General features: G+C 41.1%; 1 protein-coding gene across 1 annotated transcript in view; it reads right to left on the bottom strand.

The window, feature by feature from the left end:
• The window catches only part of LOC140496327 (calcium-transporting ATPase type 2C member 2-like), an 88,559-nt gene that overhangs the window by 4,789 nt on the left and 64,991 nt on the right, over positions 1-18,779 (bottom strand). The window contains exons 18-25 of the mRNA XM_072595938.1: positions 16,699-16,869; positions 14,268-14,365; positions 13,921-13,971; positions 13,530-13,696; positions 8,437-8,505; positions 8,194-8,310; positions 6,090-6,237; positions 5,092-5,187 (exon numbers count right to left, since the gene is read on the bottom strand). Coding sequence (XP_072452039.1) covers positions 5,092-5,187; positions 6,090-6,237; positions 8,194-8,310; positions 8,437-8,505; positions 13,530-13,696; positions 13,921-13,971; positions 14,268-14,365; positions 16,699-16,869 — 917 coding nt within the window. The remainder of the gene's footprint in view (positions 1-5,091; positions 5,188-6,089; positions 6,238-8,193; positions 8,311-8,436; positions 8,506-13,529; positions 13,697-13,920; positions 13,972-14,267; positions 14,366-16,698; positions 16,870-18,779) is intronic.

The raw sequence follows: 18,779 nt of genomic DNA on the forward strand, positions 1-18,779 counted from the left end.
CCACCAAGGTGTCAGGATCTGATCTGGGGTGGACAGTGCGGGAGGCTGCCTTCCTGTTGCTTTCTCTGAAGAGCCTGACTCCTCTCCCTCAGAGGTGCCCCCTGGTGGAGCAGCCCAATTCTCAGTCAGGGCCATGACCATCCCGCTGGCACCTACAAAACACAAGGGAAAGAAGATGTCACGGCCAGGGGTTAATAGTCGTGGACAATTAATGACATTGACAGTGGGGTTAATGTGTGAGTTAGAGTGAGATGTGGATCTCTTGACATTCTGACAGGAGTGGTCCTGATTCCCATTTGTGAGGGACTGGATTCCATCCTGAGAGAGGGTAAGGAGCCCCATGTCAGACACCTCTCCAACCAGCCAGGCTCATTCTTCCCTCTGAAGGGCTTTTTTTTACCTCCTGGAAAGAGAAAAAAGGGAGGGATTGAATGAGTTCTAAGTAGCTGGCACAGGTGTTAGTGCCAGCGCAGATGATGTGACCCTGGCAACTGAGCAGGCAGAGCAAGCCATGGAGGGTTAGTGGTGTGGGGAATTGTGTAGGTGAGTGTGAATGAGGGAAGATGTTGCAGGCAATAATAAAAGTGGCAGAGTATAAGCCTTGGACTTGGGTGCAGTTACAGAGAGAGTTGAGTGTGAGGCAGCATAAAAAAAAGTATTGGACTTACCCTCATAGAGCAACCTTCTTACGGCATTGCTGCCTCCAGACGTTAACCTAGGTGGCAACCTCAAGCTCTTATGGCATGACATCCTCTGTCAGTCCTTTGGGAAAGGGATGGTCCCCCTCTGGACCACCATGTTTACCAGGACCTCCATGCGCCTGTCAGAGAATTGCAGCCATTATCCCCTTCTCAGTCATCTTCAGAAAGACTGTCCTCCAATGTGCAGGGTAGCATTGGAATGTCAGTGGTCATCCGGGGCACAGTGGTCTATGGAAGTTGGTGCCAGGGATGCCGGTCCTCCAGCTGACCTCCAGTGAGCGAGGAGTTCTTCCAGAAATAGTGCTTCGTAGCATGGAGTTTGGACTGACCGAGTTTGGCACCACAGGAGTGGAGTAGGTAGGTAATGAGGCACATTTGGGATGATGTGGCTAAGAAACTCTCTGGGGTGGTCACAAACAGAAACCTCCCCCACCATAAACATGTTCAAGGTGACAGTGGGGGAGCATTTTAGTGATAGCAATCACAACACAGTATGATTTAAGTTTAGAAAAGAAATGGAAGAAAAAAATAAACTGCTAAAAATAGTTTTGGATTGAGGGATTGCAGATTTTATTAAAATAAAGGCAGGATCAAGCCAAAGTAGACTGGAAACAGCTCTTGCTGGTAAACCTACAGCAGAACATTGGCAGGGGGTGGATGGCATTCAAAATGTAATTAGGGCCAACATATTTTCTTTAGGGTGAAATGTAGCAACAATAAGCCAAGACAACCCCTGAATATCTAAGAATATTCAGGACTAGATAAGAAGGAAAAGAAAGGCTTTTAGAAGATTCAAAGGGAGCAAATCAATGGATGTCCTGATGAAGAACACGGGGCAATTTAACAAAACAATTAGGAGAGCAAAGGGGGTGTGAAAAAGCACTGAGAGAAAAGATTAGGGAGAACTTAAAATATTCTGTAAGTATATCAAAGGGAAGAGAATAACCAGGGAAAGAGTAGGGAGCATTAGGGACCAAGGGTGAAATCTCTGCCTGGAGATGGAAGACACTGGTTGGGTGTTAAAACAAATTCTTCACAATTGTCTGAACTGGGGAGGTGGAAGATGTTGGTACAGAATTTGGGAAAAGTAACTGTGAGATTCCTGAGCAGATTGGAGTGCGGATATTTTGCAGCTTTTGGCGGGCTTACAAATAGGACAAATCCTACTTGAATTATATCCCAAGCTAATATGGGAGATACGAGAGGAAATTACAGGGGCTCGGACCAAAATTTATAATTCCTCTCTGGCAACATGAAAGGTGCCAGAGGGCTGGAGGATAGCGAATGTGGTTCCACTTTTCAAGAAGGGCAGTAGAGATAAACCAGGGTATTATAGACCCGTGAATCTCATCAGTGGTAGGGAAACTATTGGAGAAAAGTCTGAAGGAAAGAAGTAATCTTCATTTGGAGAGGCAAGGTTTGATCAACACACCTTTTTCAAAGGGAGGTCATGCTGAACAAATTTGATTAATTTTTGAGGAGGTTGCCAAATACATAGTGCAATTGATGTAATTTGTATGGATTTCAGCAAAGTGTTTGACAAGGTCTCACATGGGAGACTGATAAAGATGGTAAAAGCTCATGGAATCTATGGTAATTTGACAAGTTGGATCCAAAGTTGGTTGGAAACAGAGGGTGGTGGTAGAAGGCTGTTTGTGGAACTGGAGGCTGATGTTCTGTGACATACCACAGAATCTGTTAATGTTTCTGAAACATAAATGATACAGGTGATAATGTGGTGACTGAGAAGTAACTTTGCAAATGGTACAAAGCTTGGCTGAATGGTTTTTAGTGAACAAGAAGGTCTTAGATTACAGATGGATATAGATGTATTGGTTAAATAGGTAGATTAGTGACAGATGGTATTTAACACTGATATGTGCGAGATGATGCACATTGGAAGAGATAGCAAGTTAAGGCAGTAGTCAATGAATGGTAGGACATTAGGAAGCCCAGAGGAGCAGAGGGATCTTGAGGCATTTGTCCACAGATCAATGAAGGCAGCAGGACAGGTTAATAGGGTAATTAAGAAGGAGTATGGGACACTTTCCTTTATTAGTTGTGGCATAAATTATAAGAGCAGGGAGATTATGTTGGAGCTATACAAGACTTTGGTTAGGCCACTGAAGGAGTACTGTGTGCAGTTCTGGTTGCCTCACTACAGGAAGGATGTGATTGCCCTCGATGTGCTGCAAAGAAGATTCACCAGTGTGTTACCTGGGACGGATCAGTTTAGGGATGAAGAAAAGCTGAATAAGCTCAGAGTGTTTCCTTTATAGCAAAGAAGGCTGAGAGAAATGTGGTTGATGTGTATAAGATTATGAGGGGCATGGACATGGTGGAGAGGAAGCAGCTCATCCCCTTGGTTGAAAAGTCAATAACGAGGGGAGATGATTTCACGGTGAAGGGTAGGGTTTTCAGAGGGGATTTGAGGGAAATTATTTTCACCTGGGGTTGTGGGAATCTGGACTGTATTGGGTGGGAGGGTTGTCCAGGCAAGAAACCTCAGAACCTTTAAAAAGTACTTAGATGAACACTTGGAATGTTATACCAAGTGCTGGAAAGTGGGATTAGTGTAGAGATGGCAGAACAGACTCAATAAACTGAAGGGTCTGTTCTGTGCTGCATGAACCTTGATGAAATTGCAACTTTACCAACAAAAATTATGATTTCACCCTGTGCGTCTGTTTTATTGAGAATGATACAAGAAGTCTCCCACAGGTACAGATCCAATAACTAGGGAGACTGAAGAGTTGAAGGGAATTAGTAGAATTAAGAAAATTGTACTGGAGCAATTAAGGGTCTGAAAGTTGGTATGTTCAAGAGACCCAAAAAACCACACCCTAGAGTGTTCAAGAAGGTGGATTTTGAACTAATTAATGCAGGGGTGATCATATTCCAAAATTTTATAGATCCTGGAATGATTCCTGCAGACTGGAAGCTAATGAACATCACTCTACAATTTACAAGAGCCAGAGAGAAAACAGGGATCAACAGACATCTCTGCCTTACATTAGTGTCAGAGAAAATGTTAGAATCTAATATAAAGGACAAGGTAAGTGAGACTCCAATAAATAATGATCTGATCATGCATAATCACGGGGATTTGCAGAGGGAAAGTTGGGTTAGACAAACTTGAAGTGTTTTGAGGATGCTATTTACAAAGTGATGACAAGTGGTAGGTCAATGGATGGAGTACAGTTTGATTGTCAGACGCTTTTGATAAGGTCCCCCACAGGAGGTTGGTTCGCAAAATTAAAGCACATGGTATAGGAGGTGATGTACTACATGGATTAAGAATTGACAGAACTCAGAGAAGAGGAATAAATGAAATAAACAGAGAAAATGCTGAGGAACACAGAGGATCTGAGCATCTGTGGAGAGAGAAACAGAGTTACCGTTTTCCTTCTGATATATTTCTTTTTCAGAATTGAAGCAGAATAGCAATCCTGGTCTTCTCCTTTGAGCGACGGGATTCTCTCCTCTTAGTGGGTAAGGAGTCTTGTAATTTGCTTTTAGTTAGTAGGAATAAATGGCTTATTCTCACAAATTCAGTCCTTGACTGGTGGGTACCGCAAGTACCAATACTTGGACTCCACGTGTTTGCAACATGTGTACATGATAAATGTGGGAACCAAACATAATATTTCCAAATTTGCAGATGCCATAAAGCTAAGCAGCAAGGTGATGTGATTAAAAAGGGCCATATCGGACTCAAAACATTAACTCTCCACAACTACCAGATATGCTGAGTTGCTCCAGCATTTTCTGTTTTAATTTCAGCTTTCCAGCATTCACAGTATTTTATTTCTATTAAAAATGTGGTTTTAGTTTATGTATGATTATGCAGTGGTTACATGAATAATATAGTTGTACTAATATACAAAAGATCACAAAGATATTGTTATACCAGAGCATCCTTTTTGAGAAGATAAAATGTGACCATATTTGGAAAGATGATCATTCTTGTCATGTGCATCTAACCTCATGGTGCTCCGAAAATATTGTGCTATAATTAACCATTTTAAAGTATTAATTAGATAAGCCAGACAGCTCTTCCACTAAATTTTAATGAATTCTAATACTTCCTTTAAACTGAAGCAAATTATTTAATCTTTAAGTCATCCCTTACGAATTGAAGAAGAGAGCAGAACAGTGAAACTCAGTAGAAGACTGAGTTATTGTTTCTACAATTCCCAAATGCTATAATATTGCGTACAAGGTAGAAATCCTAGAGGAAGGAATCCTTAAATAAAAAAAAATTAGTGAGGAACAGAAAATAGAAATCTTTTTCTACACTTTTAATTCGTGGTTTGTTTCATTTCCTGAACTAGCACAGTCTCGGCATATTATGGCATCTTTAAAAATATGAATAAAGTAACATTTGTACCTGAGAGCGACAACTTAAAGCGTTGAACATATCAAAGAAGACAAAGCAGGTAAATGTCATGGTTGTGGTTCTTGAGGAAATCTTCCCCTCTGGAAGCTATTTTAAATAAAACAATAGATTTAAAGCTCTAGAATCATAAAAAATATAAATATTGATAACTGTTATTGCAAAATCAATCATCCCAATCTTTCAAATAGTAGATGTTGATTGAAATACAGCAGAGATTTTCAGATAGGAAAAATAGATGCACAGAAATGGCCTGCATCTTCCTCTGATTGCGCACAACTACCTTCTAAAGTTAACAAACATAACGGAAATAAAACATTTTTATGGACTACCTGTCTCCAAAGAGAGGTCATTGTTTTAAGATAAGAGCTAGGAAATTTATAATCAAGATGAGAAGAAATTATTTCTCTCAAAGGGTCATGAATCTGTGGAACTCATTACCCCAGAAAGTGGTGGGTGCTGGGACTTTGAGTAAATTGAAGGAGGTGATAGACAGATTTTAAACTAGTAATGGATTGAAGGGTTACGGAGAGTGGGCAGAAAAGTGGAGTTGAGGCCGAGGTGAGATCAGCCATGATCATATCAAATAGCAGAGCAGACTTGAGGGGCTGAATGGATTATCCCTGCTCCTAGTTCTTGCATTTTTACATGTGGCTGTTTAGCACTACTTTGAGGATTACATTTCCCAAATAATCGGTTTCAAAGAAAATACAAATTTACAGAGTTAAGCCCTTTAAAAGAGGTTGCTGGAAACAACTCCAAGAATGGACTGTGAAATTATTTCACATAGAACATAGAATTCTCCTCTTCATTTGCAGATGTGAACACATTTCTTTCTGAAAGACTTTCACTATTTCTAATTTCCGAATCTATCTACATTCTTTAAAATTGAATGACCAACCGTGCATATAAATCATCTTTCCATCTACTGATGAATTAACCAATGAACAGTTAAAGATAAAGAGCTATTTAGGTTCATAAGTTATACAGACCTCTCTCCAGAAAACAAAGAGGGTCCCACTGATAATGATAATAGCTGAGAATAAGATTTTAACAATTAGGCCCTTATTCAGGATCGAGTCTTTAACATCCCTTGGAGGCCGTTTAATGACATCCCGATCAACTGGCTCAACACCCAGGCTGTAGAAAGAGTTGGGAAAAAATATTGTCCAATTATCTAACCAATAGCTGAGTGACCTTTAGTTTACAAGTTAATTACAAATTAATTTACAGGAATCATATTGCATTCTTAACATATCCATGATAGCTAGAGAAATGAAACAAAAATCTACTCTGACACTTCAGATACAAGAGCTTTATTTTTCTTCACTCGTGGGACATGCACAGCACTGGCTGGGGCAGCAGTTTATTATCCATTCCTGGCTGCCCTTGAGAAGATGGTGCTGAGCTGCCTTCTTGAACCACTACAGTCGATGTGTGGTAGGCAGACCCCCAATGCTGTTTGGAAGGGAGTTCCAGAATGTTGACCCAACAACAATGAAGGAACAGCAATATAGGTCCAAGTGGGGTGGTATCACACATACACACACACACATTCGGCTTTTTACATCTTCATTTACACCTATTTTGTGTGACACTCTCCAACTGTTCCTCTTCCCTCCTCTGTCTATAGCATAAAAACTACCATTTTGCAACCCCTTTATCATTTTTGAGAAGAGTCATATTGGAATCGAAATGTGAACTCTGCTTCTCTCTCCACAGATACTGCCAGACCTGGTGAGTTTCTCCAGCACTTTATATTTCAGTTTTCCAGAATCCATAAACTTGCTTTTATGTGGGCAACATTCCATCCTGGATTCACACCTACAATCACAGAAACCCTTGTTTGTTCTCCTAACTAATGAATCCCCTATCACTACAGCTCATCTGTTCTTTTTCCTCCCATCCTGTCCAGCCAAGCCACTTGCAGTATCACAAACCTAACTCTGACTGAACTCCCTTGAGGAACCAATACCCTCACTAGTTTCTGAACCAGAAAGCTGATTTGAGGACAGGATCCCAAGGGATCCCTTGCACTGCCTGCACAGGATAACACCTAACACTACACTCTGTAGATGTCATAGGCACACTAAATATAACTTTGCCAAGTTTTGTCTAACCTATGTGTGTCTGTATTTACACTACAGGCTACACTCCTTGTTCCCAACTGGTCCAAGTTTATCTTCTGCAGACAGTTTGACACAATCTCTCTCCCAGTTAATACTGGGATCCAGCTTCTTATTTATACTTTAATATCATAACCAAGTGGAAACTGCTTTGCACAATGTTATAGCTGCAGTGTAAATGATTCACACTACATATTGTGGTAAGGTGTCCTACAGGTCATTATCAAACAAAATGAGAAGATGCTAAATTGTTTTAACGAAGCTGTTAAGGCTTGAAATAAACAGGATTTTGAGTAATTCATTAAAAAAAGAGAACAGACACAACTGCCAGAATAAAAGCAAAACAAAATCAGACCACCACAGACCATGATCCAAATATGCATAAAACATACACACAATCCTCTTATCAACAAAAATGATACATCATTCAATTTTAATGCAAATAAGGATACAATTAAAAACTAGACTAAATGGTCCAAAATGCATATAGAAAACAATACGCTTGTAAGTGGATGTATATTTGGTGGTATGGTGGCTCAGTGGTTAGCACAGCTGCCTCATAGCACCAGAGTCCCAGGTTCGATCCCAACCTCGGGTGACTGTGTGGGGTTTGCACATTCTCCCTGTGCGTGGGTTTCCTCCAGGTACTCCGGTTTCCTCCCACAATCCAAAGATGTGCAGATTAGTTGAATTGGCCATGCTAAATTGCCCATATTGTAGGGTGCATTAGTTAGAGAGAAAGGGGTTTGGGTGGGTTAGTCTTAGGAGGGTCGGTGTGGACTTGTTGGGCTAATGGGCCTGTTTCCACACCGTAGGGAACCTAATCTAATCTATTAGCATGATTCACCATTCACACTTACATCAAGTCATAATACGATTCCAGTTTAAAACATAGTCCCAGCTGGACAATGCGACAAGAATATAGCATGACCTTGATGGTTACAGTTAAATAACTAACATTGAGTGGTACCTTTGAGCAGGGGGTCCATCCATAATGATGTTGATCCATAAAATCTGCATTGCATTTAACGGATTTGGTAGGTTAAATATAATAGAAAGAGCAATCAAGCTCAATGCTGAAATACTTCTGTGTGTTTAAAAAGAATGAAGATAAATAGAACAGTTTACATATTATATATATATTCACATAATCGATCTGTAATCTTTCATGACAATTAGAGTTCTTTACACCAGTAACTAGATTTATACTTACGTACTCAACTGAAAGCGCACAAAATTTTTAATGTTGAAAAAGATTCCTTTGCCTTCCTCCATTGCACATCTACAAAATAATGACATGGCAGGTCATTCAACTTCATGGAAATTATTAAGCTTTACAAATTTCAACATTTTTTTTCTTCTGCTTGCATTTTTCTCATTTATCTTTCTTCAAGGCAGAGACACCTGGTTGAATACAGTTCTATGAAACATGGTGGAAGCTCATTATTATATATTAAACTCTCTTATATTATTGTGTTTTTATTACCTAAGTGCGAGTTGTGTTGAGTTTTTTGGAGGGATTTTCATTGCAAGACTTGATGTGTTCTCTTGTTGAGTGTCTGGTGCTGGAAAAGCACAGCAGGTCAGGGCTTATGCATGAAACGTTGTTTCTCCTGCTCCTCAGATGCTGCCTGACCTGCTGTGCTTTTCCAGCACCACACTCTCGACTATGATCTCCAGCATCTGCAGTCCTCACTTTATATTTAATGAATTCTCTTGTCATATCTTCCTGATCTTGCCTCATTAAAGACACCTTCTAGTGTCTTTCATTTCTGTTCCTAACCCCATCTTACCATGTCCTGGAATAACTTACAATTACCAAGATATCCTGAAATTAACTAGCACCTTTGTCATTGTTAGAAGCATGTTGTGTAATGAGGCAAGCAGTCAGTCCATAACCGTACTGACCCTTGCCCTAGATGTGGCAGACTGATACCCCGTTTTGTGGGCAATGACTTGAGCTGGACAGTAGAAGTGGGACTTCCTCTGACCGTGGGACCAGCAGAGGAGGCTATGAAAACCAGACCATGCCAGTCTGGCCTGTGGTCGCCACCCATCTCAGCCACTACGAGGAACGTCCAACACAGTAAAAGAGGGTCAATGACCTTCTCCACTCCACCAGAGTGAGTGCCACCATCTCTTTTCAGATCCTCGCATTAACCCTAACTCTACTACTGTTACCCATGTCCCATCAAGGTTGACGCTCCACATCTATCACTATTGCCTGCGGCATCTTCCTCACTTGTTCTCAGTCACCCCAACCCCTGACATCACTAACCCTGTATGCCATCTGAGGTGCCTATTCGTTCACAAGGGGCACCTCCCCACCTGCACCTGAAGTAACAGCAATTTCCATCTCTTTTCTTACCTGCCTTTCTCTCATTCCAGGAGCAAAACAGCCTGTAAATGGGGGAGAGAGTGTCAAGACAGACGATGGGCAGCCTGACATTTAGTCCCTCATCTGTATGTGGAAAACCTCTTAACTCTGACTTCCCCAAAGGCAGGCTGACTGACTGATTGACTGTGTCAATGCCCCTGGACTGGTATCAGAGGCTGCCCTTGCATCAGTGGGGCCAAGAATCCTTGACTGAAGGCTATCTGCCTTGACTTAACTGAAGCCTTTTACTATGACAAGCTTCTGGCTTTGTGGTCTGCGCTCACCACAAGGCAAGAAAGCTGTAACAAAAGCCTGGTAGGTCTTGTTGAGGGTGCAAAGCAGAAAAAGGCAAGGCAGGGGTACTGTTAGCATCCAGGTAGGCTCAGAGTGAGTGACTGCTGACAGCAAACAAAGAGCATGGAGATACATCCTGGTCCAGTCCATGAGCTTGCTGCATTTCCCTGAAAGCACAGTGTCCTGGCTGCAACATTACAACAATAGTTGCTAGTGCAGCTTCAGGAGCAGCGTTGAAGTGCAGATGGGCACGGAAGGTGGATCAGAGAAATGCTATGAGAGTTCTTACAGGCTGGTACATATCAGACTCCAAAATCTGTAGGCCTGGGGAATGTGCATGAGGCTGGTACCCATGGAATATGTGCTGAGACATTGCTGCTCGGTGTCTAACGTGGAAGCCCTTCAGACCAAATGACTTGATTTGATTTATTATTGTCACACGTATTTAGGTACAGTGAAAAGTTTTGTTTTGCGTGCAGTACAGGCAGATCATACCATACAAAGTGTATAAGGGTAATAGAACAGAGTGAGAAATACAATGTTACAGCTTCAGAAAAGGTGCACAAAGAGTGAAGTCAACATTAAATTAAAAATTTGAGAGGTCCATTCAGAAGTCTAATAACAGCAAGGAAGAAGCTGTACTTGAATGTACTAGTACGTGTGTTTAAGCTTTGGTATCTTCTGCCTGACGGAAGAGATTGGAAGAGATTATAACCAGGATCGAAAGGGTCTTTGATTATATTCACTGCCTTCCTGAGGCAGCAAGAAACATAGATGGAGTCAATAATGAAAGGTTAGTGCGTGAGATGAACTGGGCTGTATTCATAACCATAAGTCATTTCTTATGGTCCTCAACAGAGCAGCTGTCATACCAAGCCATGATACATCCAGGTTTCTATAGTGCATCTATAAAAATTGGGAAGTTTTTACGGACATGTCACATTTCCTTTGCCTCCTGAGGACGTAGAGGCATTGTTGTACTTTCTTGACTATCAATGTGCATGGACCAGGACAGATTTTTGGTGATCGTCATTCCGAGGAACTTGATGGTCTCAATTATCGCCACTACAGCAGATTGATGTAGATAAGGGCGTGCCGCCCACCTTGCTTCCTGAAGTTAATGACCAGCTCTTTCGTTTTGCTGACATCGACAGAGAGATTTCTATCTTTACAGCATGCCACTAAACACTCTATCCCTTTCCTATATTCTGTCTCATCATTGTTTGAGATCCTGCCTACAATGGGAGTGTCATTAGCGAACTTGTAGATGGAGTTAGGATGAAATTTGGTCATACAGTCGTGAACTTACAGACAGTATAGTAATGGGCTGACTATGGAACCTTGTGGGGTGCTAGTGTTGAGGATTGAAATGGAGGAGGTATTGTTGCCTATTTTCACTGATTGCGTCCTGTGGATCAGCAAGTAAAGGATCGAGTTGTAGAGGATGGAGCAGAGATCTAGGTCTCAGAGTTTGAAGAGTAGTTTGGTTGGAATTGTATTGTTGAAGGCGGAGTTGTAGTCAATAAGTAGAGGCCAGATGCATGTATCCTTGTTATCCAAATGTTCCAAGGATGTGCAGCGTAGGTTCACGAGGTCAATTCCTAGAATGGCGGGACTACCTTACGCTGAAAGACTGAAGCGACTGGGCTTGTCTACCCTTGAGTTCAGAAGATTGAGAGGGGATCTGATTGAGACATATAAGATTATTAAAGGATTGGACACTCTGGCAGCAGGAAACATGTGTCCACTGATGGGTGAGCGCTGAACCAGAGGACACAGCTTAAAAATACAGGGTACACCATTTAGGAAAGAGATGAGCAGAAACTTCTTCATCCAGAGAGTGGTGGCCATGTGGAATACTCTGCCCCAGAGGGCAGTGGAGGCCCAGTCTCTGGATTCATTTAAGAAAGAGTTGGATAGAGCTCTCAAAGATAGTGGAATCAAGGGTTATGGAGATAAGGCAGGAAGAGGATACTGATTAGGAATGATCAGCCATGATCATATTGAATGGCGGTGCAGGCTCGAAGGGCTGAATGGCCTACTCCTGCAACTATTGTCTATTGTCTATTGTCTATAGTCTATTGTAACTGAGGGAACAGGTGTACCCGAGGCAGTCAGGGCAGGTGGCACCGTTTCACTGACCTTCTGTTCGAAACGAGCGTAAAATATATTGAGCGGATCAGGAAGGGTTATATTTTTGTCCACTATTTTGCTCTGCTCTGCTTTGTTGCTACATGGTGGCACAGTGGTTAGCACTGCTGCCTCACAGCACCAGAGACCCGGGTTCAATTCCTGCCTCAGGCAACTGTCTGTGTGGAGTTTGCACATTCTCCCCATGTCTGCGTGGGTTTCTTCCGGGTGCTTCGGTTTCCTCCCACAGTCCAAAAATGTGCAGGTTAGGTGAATTGGCCATGGTAAATTGCCCATAGTGTTAGGTGAAGGGGTAAATGTAGGGGAATGTGTCTGGGTGGGTTGCTCGTCAGAGGGTCAGTGTGGACTTGTTGGGCCGAAGGGCCTGTTTCCACACTGTAAGTAATCTAATCTAATCTCATAAATGCGCATTTGTGTGGTTAGTTTGGGTCTCTAGCTTAGACCAGTATTTCCTCTTCACCTCTCTAATGGTGTTACAGAGGTGATATCTGGATTTCCAGTAAAGGCCAGGGTCATTTGACTTGAAGGCAACATACCTGGACTTCAGTAGGCTATCCATGGGTTCTGGTTGGAGTACATTTAGATTGATTTCTTTCTTTTATACACTTGCTAAAGAAGTCTGTCACGGTGATGGCACAGTAATCTAGATTGGCCACTGAGTTCTGGAAAATGGACCAGTTCACCCATTCTAAGCAGTCCCATAGAAGCACTTCCACTGCCCTCAGACCAGCACTGTACTACTTTCTGTACCGAGTTCTCACATTTCAATTTCTGCATGTAAGCCAAGTGGCAAGCTGACACTGCCAGGTACCTGTTCTGATTTCCACACTAAGTTATCTCGACCTCTAGCTTGTTGGTGTGTTTGGTAAGATCAGAGACTGAATGCTAATGAGACAAGTTGTACCATTAACAAGGCATTTAACAAGCTATAATTACCCATAATTGGCAATTTGCTGTTGGCCAGCTAAGAATCTCACCTCACCAATTGTTAAAAACTTAAAAAATGCAGCGAGATGCTCTCCTCCTTAAGGTAAGCCTCTCCAGACTTCTCATTTGATTCCATCACCAGGTTAAAAATCATACACCAGGTTATAGTCCAACAGGTTTATTTGGAAGCACTAGCTTTCGGAGCGCTGCTCTTCCATCAGCAGTTTGTGTCACCAATCTCGCCTCAGGTCATTTTGTCCCCTGTGAGATCCTGCACTACATCCTAGTGGCCACTGTCCATGTGAATGTGGACAGTGGATGTCACAAGTTAATTGACCATACAACATTACAGCAAAGTCTGGTTCAGTGATTGTGCAATTCTAACCTTACCAAAATTGTAAGTATTTTTCTTGTACATTTACATTACATACTCATAAAGTAAGTCCAAATGTGAACTGTTCACGTTAAACAAGTCAGCTACAGTAATGCACAACAGCTAGTTTACTGTTGAAAGAATAAAGATAAATTCTAAAACGACATCAACTGAAGTTACTCACAGAATAGAAGAAAAGTTATCATCGACCAGAATCATGCCTGCTGCTTCTTTACTGACATCAGTCCCTGTTCCTTTCATGGCAATTCCAATATCAGCACATTTGAGAGCAACAGCATCATTCACACCATCTCCAGTCATCCCCACCACTGCATTGTTGCTCTGAAGGGCCTAGGCAGCAACAATTATAAGAAGTATATAACTGTATAGTTTGCAGTTAATACAACATTTAAGCTAAATTTATTACTGCTTAAATTAGCTGACAGGCATCTAAAATAGCTTCAATTTACCATGACAACATCTTTAGACAAATTTGGTATACATTTAAATAATGCCAAACCAGAACGGATTAATACATTTGCAATTTATTGTGCAAAGTTTGAAATAATTAATACCTTAACAATTTTCTGCTTGTGCTTTGGACTTGTTCTAAAGAATACAGCTACCTGACAGAGGAGGGGGTGTTGACGAGAGAAGAGGGAAAACATATACAATTATTATATGGATAATTTACATTAAAATGCATTTACTATTTTAATTCAAAACATATAACAAAGGCATGACCGCAATATCTCTAAATAGCTCAACTTTTATGCCAAACATACAAAAATATACAACTTTTAGGGGGCTGAATAAATATGTTAAAGTGGAACTTATAAATACACATGCGGAAAGTGTCTTTAAGTTAATGTGCACATGCAAGACTTAGTGCATGTTTTGAATAACTGGATTGGGATCATACCTTCATTACCATGAGGGAAAGATCCTCATCTTTGAGTAGGTCCAGTTGCTCTCCTGACATAACCTCCACATCATCATTATAAAGGTCTATGCTTTTTCCTGTACATATAAATTTGAAAAAGATTACCAACTACCATACAACCAGATTATACTTTACACTTTAGATCATTTTATTTGAAACACATTGTTAGGAATATGTTTTTTTTGTTTGTAGTTGTTTGCCCAAAAAAAGCTTTTTAATTGTGGTCCAAGAATACAAACACACCGACTCAGTGAAAATAAAACAATGAACACGTTACATCCAGTGAAGTATTCCCAGTAGCATGTGTCCCAAGAGAGAAATAGAAACCAGTGATAGAGTCATAGAGTCAGAGATGTACAGCACAGAAACAGACCCTTCGGTCCAACACGTCCATGCCAACCAGATATTCCAACCCAATCTAGTCCCACCTGCCAGCACCTGGCCCATATCCCTCAAAACCCTTCCTATTCAGATACCCATCCAGATGCCTTTTAAATGTTGCAATCGTACCAGCCTCCATCATTTCCTCCAGCAGCTCATTCCATACACATCCCACCCTCTGCGTGAGAAGATTGCCCCTTAGGTCTCTTTTATATCCTTCCTCTCTCACCCTAAACCCATCCCCTCTACTTCTGGACTCCCCCACCCCAGGGAAAAGACTTTGTTTATTTATCCTTTTCATGCCCCTCATGATTTTATAAATTTCTATGAGGTCACCCCTCAGCCTCCGACGCTCCAGGGAAAACAGCCCTAGGCTATTCAGCCTCTCCCTATTGCTCAAATCCTCCAACCGTGGCAACGTCCTTGTAAATCTTTTCTGAATCCTTTCAAGTTTCACAACATTTTTGATAGGAAGGAGACCAGATCAGTAAGCTCACATATTTTAGTCATCGCTGCAACTCATCTTTGGTATAAAAATCAGACAGCAATATGATTTTTTTTAATTATTAGATTCCCTACAGTGTGGAAACATGCCCTTCGGCCCAACACGTCTACACCAACCCTCCGAAGAGCAACCCACCCAGACCCATTCCCCTACATTCACCCCTGACTAATGCACTTAACACTACAGGCAGTTTAGCCTGGCCAATTCACCTAACCTGCACAACTTTGGACTGTGGGAGGAAACCGGACCATCTGGAGGAAACCCACTGATTATTAAAAGTATGTCCAATGGATCATCCATTACAAAGGTCCAGGAATAGAGTCAAATCATAAGTTACCAGAAGATCAACCAAGGACAATAAAATGCCATTCAGTCCACTAAAGCTTCTACCTCAAAATCCGAAATTCCCCACTGCTGCCTCACAGCGCCAGAGACCTGGGTTCAATTCCTGCCTCAGGCGACTGACTGTGTGGAGTTTGCACATTCTCCCCGTGTCTGCGTGGGTTTCCTCCGGGTGCTCCGGTTTCCTCCCACAGTCCAAAGATGTGCAGGTCAGGTGAATTGGCCATGCTAAATTGCCCGTAGTGTTAGGTAAGGGGTAAATGTAGGGGTATGGGTGGGTTGCGCTTCGGCGGGGCGGTGTGGACTTGTTGGGCCGAAGGGCCTGTTTCCACACTGTAAGTAATCTAATCTAATTCACACTGAATTACATTTTGAATAACCCCAGCAGCTGCCTCCATTGTCTTGTCTGATTAATTATTCTACAGATCGATGTTGACTAATTTTTATCAGTGCCAGCTTTTATTCATTTATTGGTCTTTTCAATTTACAGATAAAAAAATTGATGTAGATGTGCGCAGAAGACTAGATCATTTAGTAACTGCAAAATTGATTTCATATGTTAATAAAAAAAGTACGATTCAGCACAAATCATAAGGCTCTATTGTTGGCATTGAGCCTTGATGGCTTGTGTGGCAAACACAATTGGCATTTCAGTGAATTCCAATTTCTGACATTGCAATGTTCACGTTTGACAGATACATAGCTATATTATAATACTCAATCTTCTCTTCTTTTACTAACCTATTGCATAATCACTCCTTCATATTTTTCTTATCAATTTAATAAAAATAGACAATCTATTTCAGGTTGACACTTTTTTTCACTGGCTCCTAATAGAACTTGTGTCTGTCCAGGGATCACAATGATCAGCTTTGTTCAAAAGTTGGATGCTACATTGTCTGGCCTGCTGCAATACTGAACTATAGGATAGTGCGCTGAATGGACAGAAAAAGCACTGGATATAGCAGCAGATAAATATCCCTTTAATTGTCTCCTTTTCTTTAAAATTGTCTTGTGTATAATATTATCTTTTCTGCCTCAAATTTGGTGAATCATTACACAAATAGAATTTGACAGGTAAATTATTAATTACTTAAGATTCTGTCAGGCATTCAACCCCAAAATGAACTAAACACGAAAAGAATTGTTGTAAAAAATAATGAATGCCAAAATTCACAGCACCTATAGAAATAGCCGTCTCCTTAGAGTCTCCAGTGATCATCTTTACAGCAATGCCTGAGCTTTGAAGCATTTGAACTGCTCCTTTGACTTCAGTTCTTGGTGGATCAATAATGCCAATCAATCCCAAGAAAGTAAGTGCGCCTAATTCGCATCCAGCAGCTAGCGTGAGCACTGAGAGAAAGAAAAGGGAAGAGAATCTTGTTAAAACTGACTTTGTCTTTGTTGAACATGTATTATATATAATCAACTTGGATTTGAAGCCAATAGATGTTGAGATCATGTGCAGGCTACCTTTGAAACCCTCTATGTAACAATCTAGGATTTGGCATCAGATCTTTGCTATGACGGATAGCTTTTCCTCTGCGGCAAAAATGGCAGAATATTTCAGAAATCCTAACTCAATTTGAACCTGGCATTCCTGTTTTCATGATGACAGGAAATGGAGTGGTCTGTAGTTTGGGCATGCACATTTTAAGAAAACAGCTGCCTCCTTAAATGATTTGAATTTAAATAATATGGAGGTGCCGGTCTACTGGGGTGGACAAAGTTAAACATCACACAACACTAGGTTATATCCAATAAGTTTATTTGGAAGCACTAGCTTTCGGAGCATTGCTCCTTCAGCAGGGAGCTAATGGAGTAGGATCATAGGACACAGAATAAAGTGTCATACAACTGATGTGATGCATTTAATAAACCTAGATGTCTGTTAGGTCAGCATTAAAGGTGTGAGGTTAGAGTCTGTTTGTATTCCAATCTTGAGTCAAACTGGTTTTATTTCCAAAGTAGGATTTGATATAATGTCGCATGGTCTGACTGCCTACAGATTGTGTGCTATTTGAATAAAATAGAATGTATCTGCAAATACAAATTCTAAATTGTTCAAAAAGTAAACAATCCATAGCCAGTCAGTCCATGTGACATTTTATCAATTCCTACTTTGGAAATAAAACCGATCTGACTCATGATTGGGATACAAACAAACTCCAATCTCACACCTTTAATGCATTGTCTGAGCTGAGATGTCACTTTTTTTTATAAAACCTTAAGTTATCTCAGAAATGTGACTTGAAAGAAGTTCTGGGATTTACATATTAATGAATTGAAACCTGCAACCCTAAGTGAATAAAGACCTAACAGACATCTAGGTTTGTTAAATACATCACATAGTTGTATGACACTTTGATTTTTTCTGTGTCCTATGATCCTGCCCCACTAGCTTCCTGATGAAGGTGCAACTCTCCGAAAGCTTGTACTTCCAAATAAACTTGTTGGACTGTAACCTGGTGTTGTGCAACTTTTACATTTAAATGATTGGCAGCCTCCATTGAAATCTGATCTTGGAATCCCTGGAGTTTAGAACTCAGATTGTGGACATTACAGCTGGTAGGGGCAGACCTGTTGTCTATTTTTGTTTTGGATTATCAGGGTATCCATTTGGACAGTTGAGTTATCCCTATGAGATACTTCCAGGGCATCTTATGATTGGGGTCAGGGATAATTTGGGGAGGGGTGTTGTTCAGGTGCCCTTTAGGACTGTCAATTGTGGAGAAGATTGTGCACAATCCAGTGGAACTGCCCAATGTGTTCAAATGTATTTCTATGAATGAGATTGCTTTTCTCAATTTCATGCAGTCTGTAATTTACAATGTTAAATAATGAAACTTTATTGTTTTTCCTCTGTTTGCGGTGGTGCTGTGGTACTTGACTTGGAAGTATGAGGGATCCTGGGGTATGGTTAGAAGGCCCTAATGGCATGGGTTGGCATTAGAGTGAGGGGGAGCGATGGAAATATGAAGGGCGAAGGCTGGAAGAATGTTTCACATTTTATTCCATTATTTTAAATTTTGGATGCAGTACTGGAGCCCTATGTTGGCTTTTTACTCAGCACGCTTGGGGAACTGGCAATCTCCTCAGGATGCATGGCCTGAGTACCCAATCCACGCTCCAGGTTATAAATAGGGAGTGTGGAAAGCCAAGGTGGTTTGTGGAGCTATGGTTTCTTCTGCCGCTCCACACCTGTCTAAAGTATGAAAATTCAGTGTCTTGATGTTAACCCATATTTTGGAAAGGTATCATCT

This window comes from Chiloscyllium punctatum, chromosome 26 (genome assembly GCF_047496795.1).
Source record: "Chiloscyllium punctatum isolate Juve2018m chromosome 26, sChiPun1.3, whole genome shotgun sequence".
NCBI classification, from domain to species: Eukaryota; Metazoa; Chordata; class Chondrichthyes; order Orectolobiformes; family Hemiscylliidae; genus Chiloscyllium; species Chiloscyllium punctatum.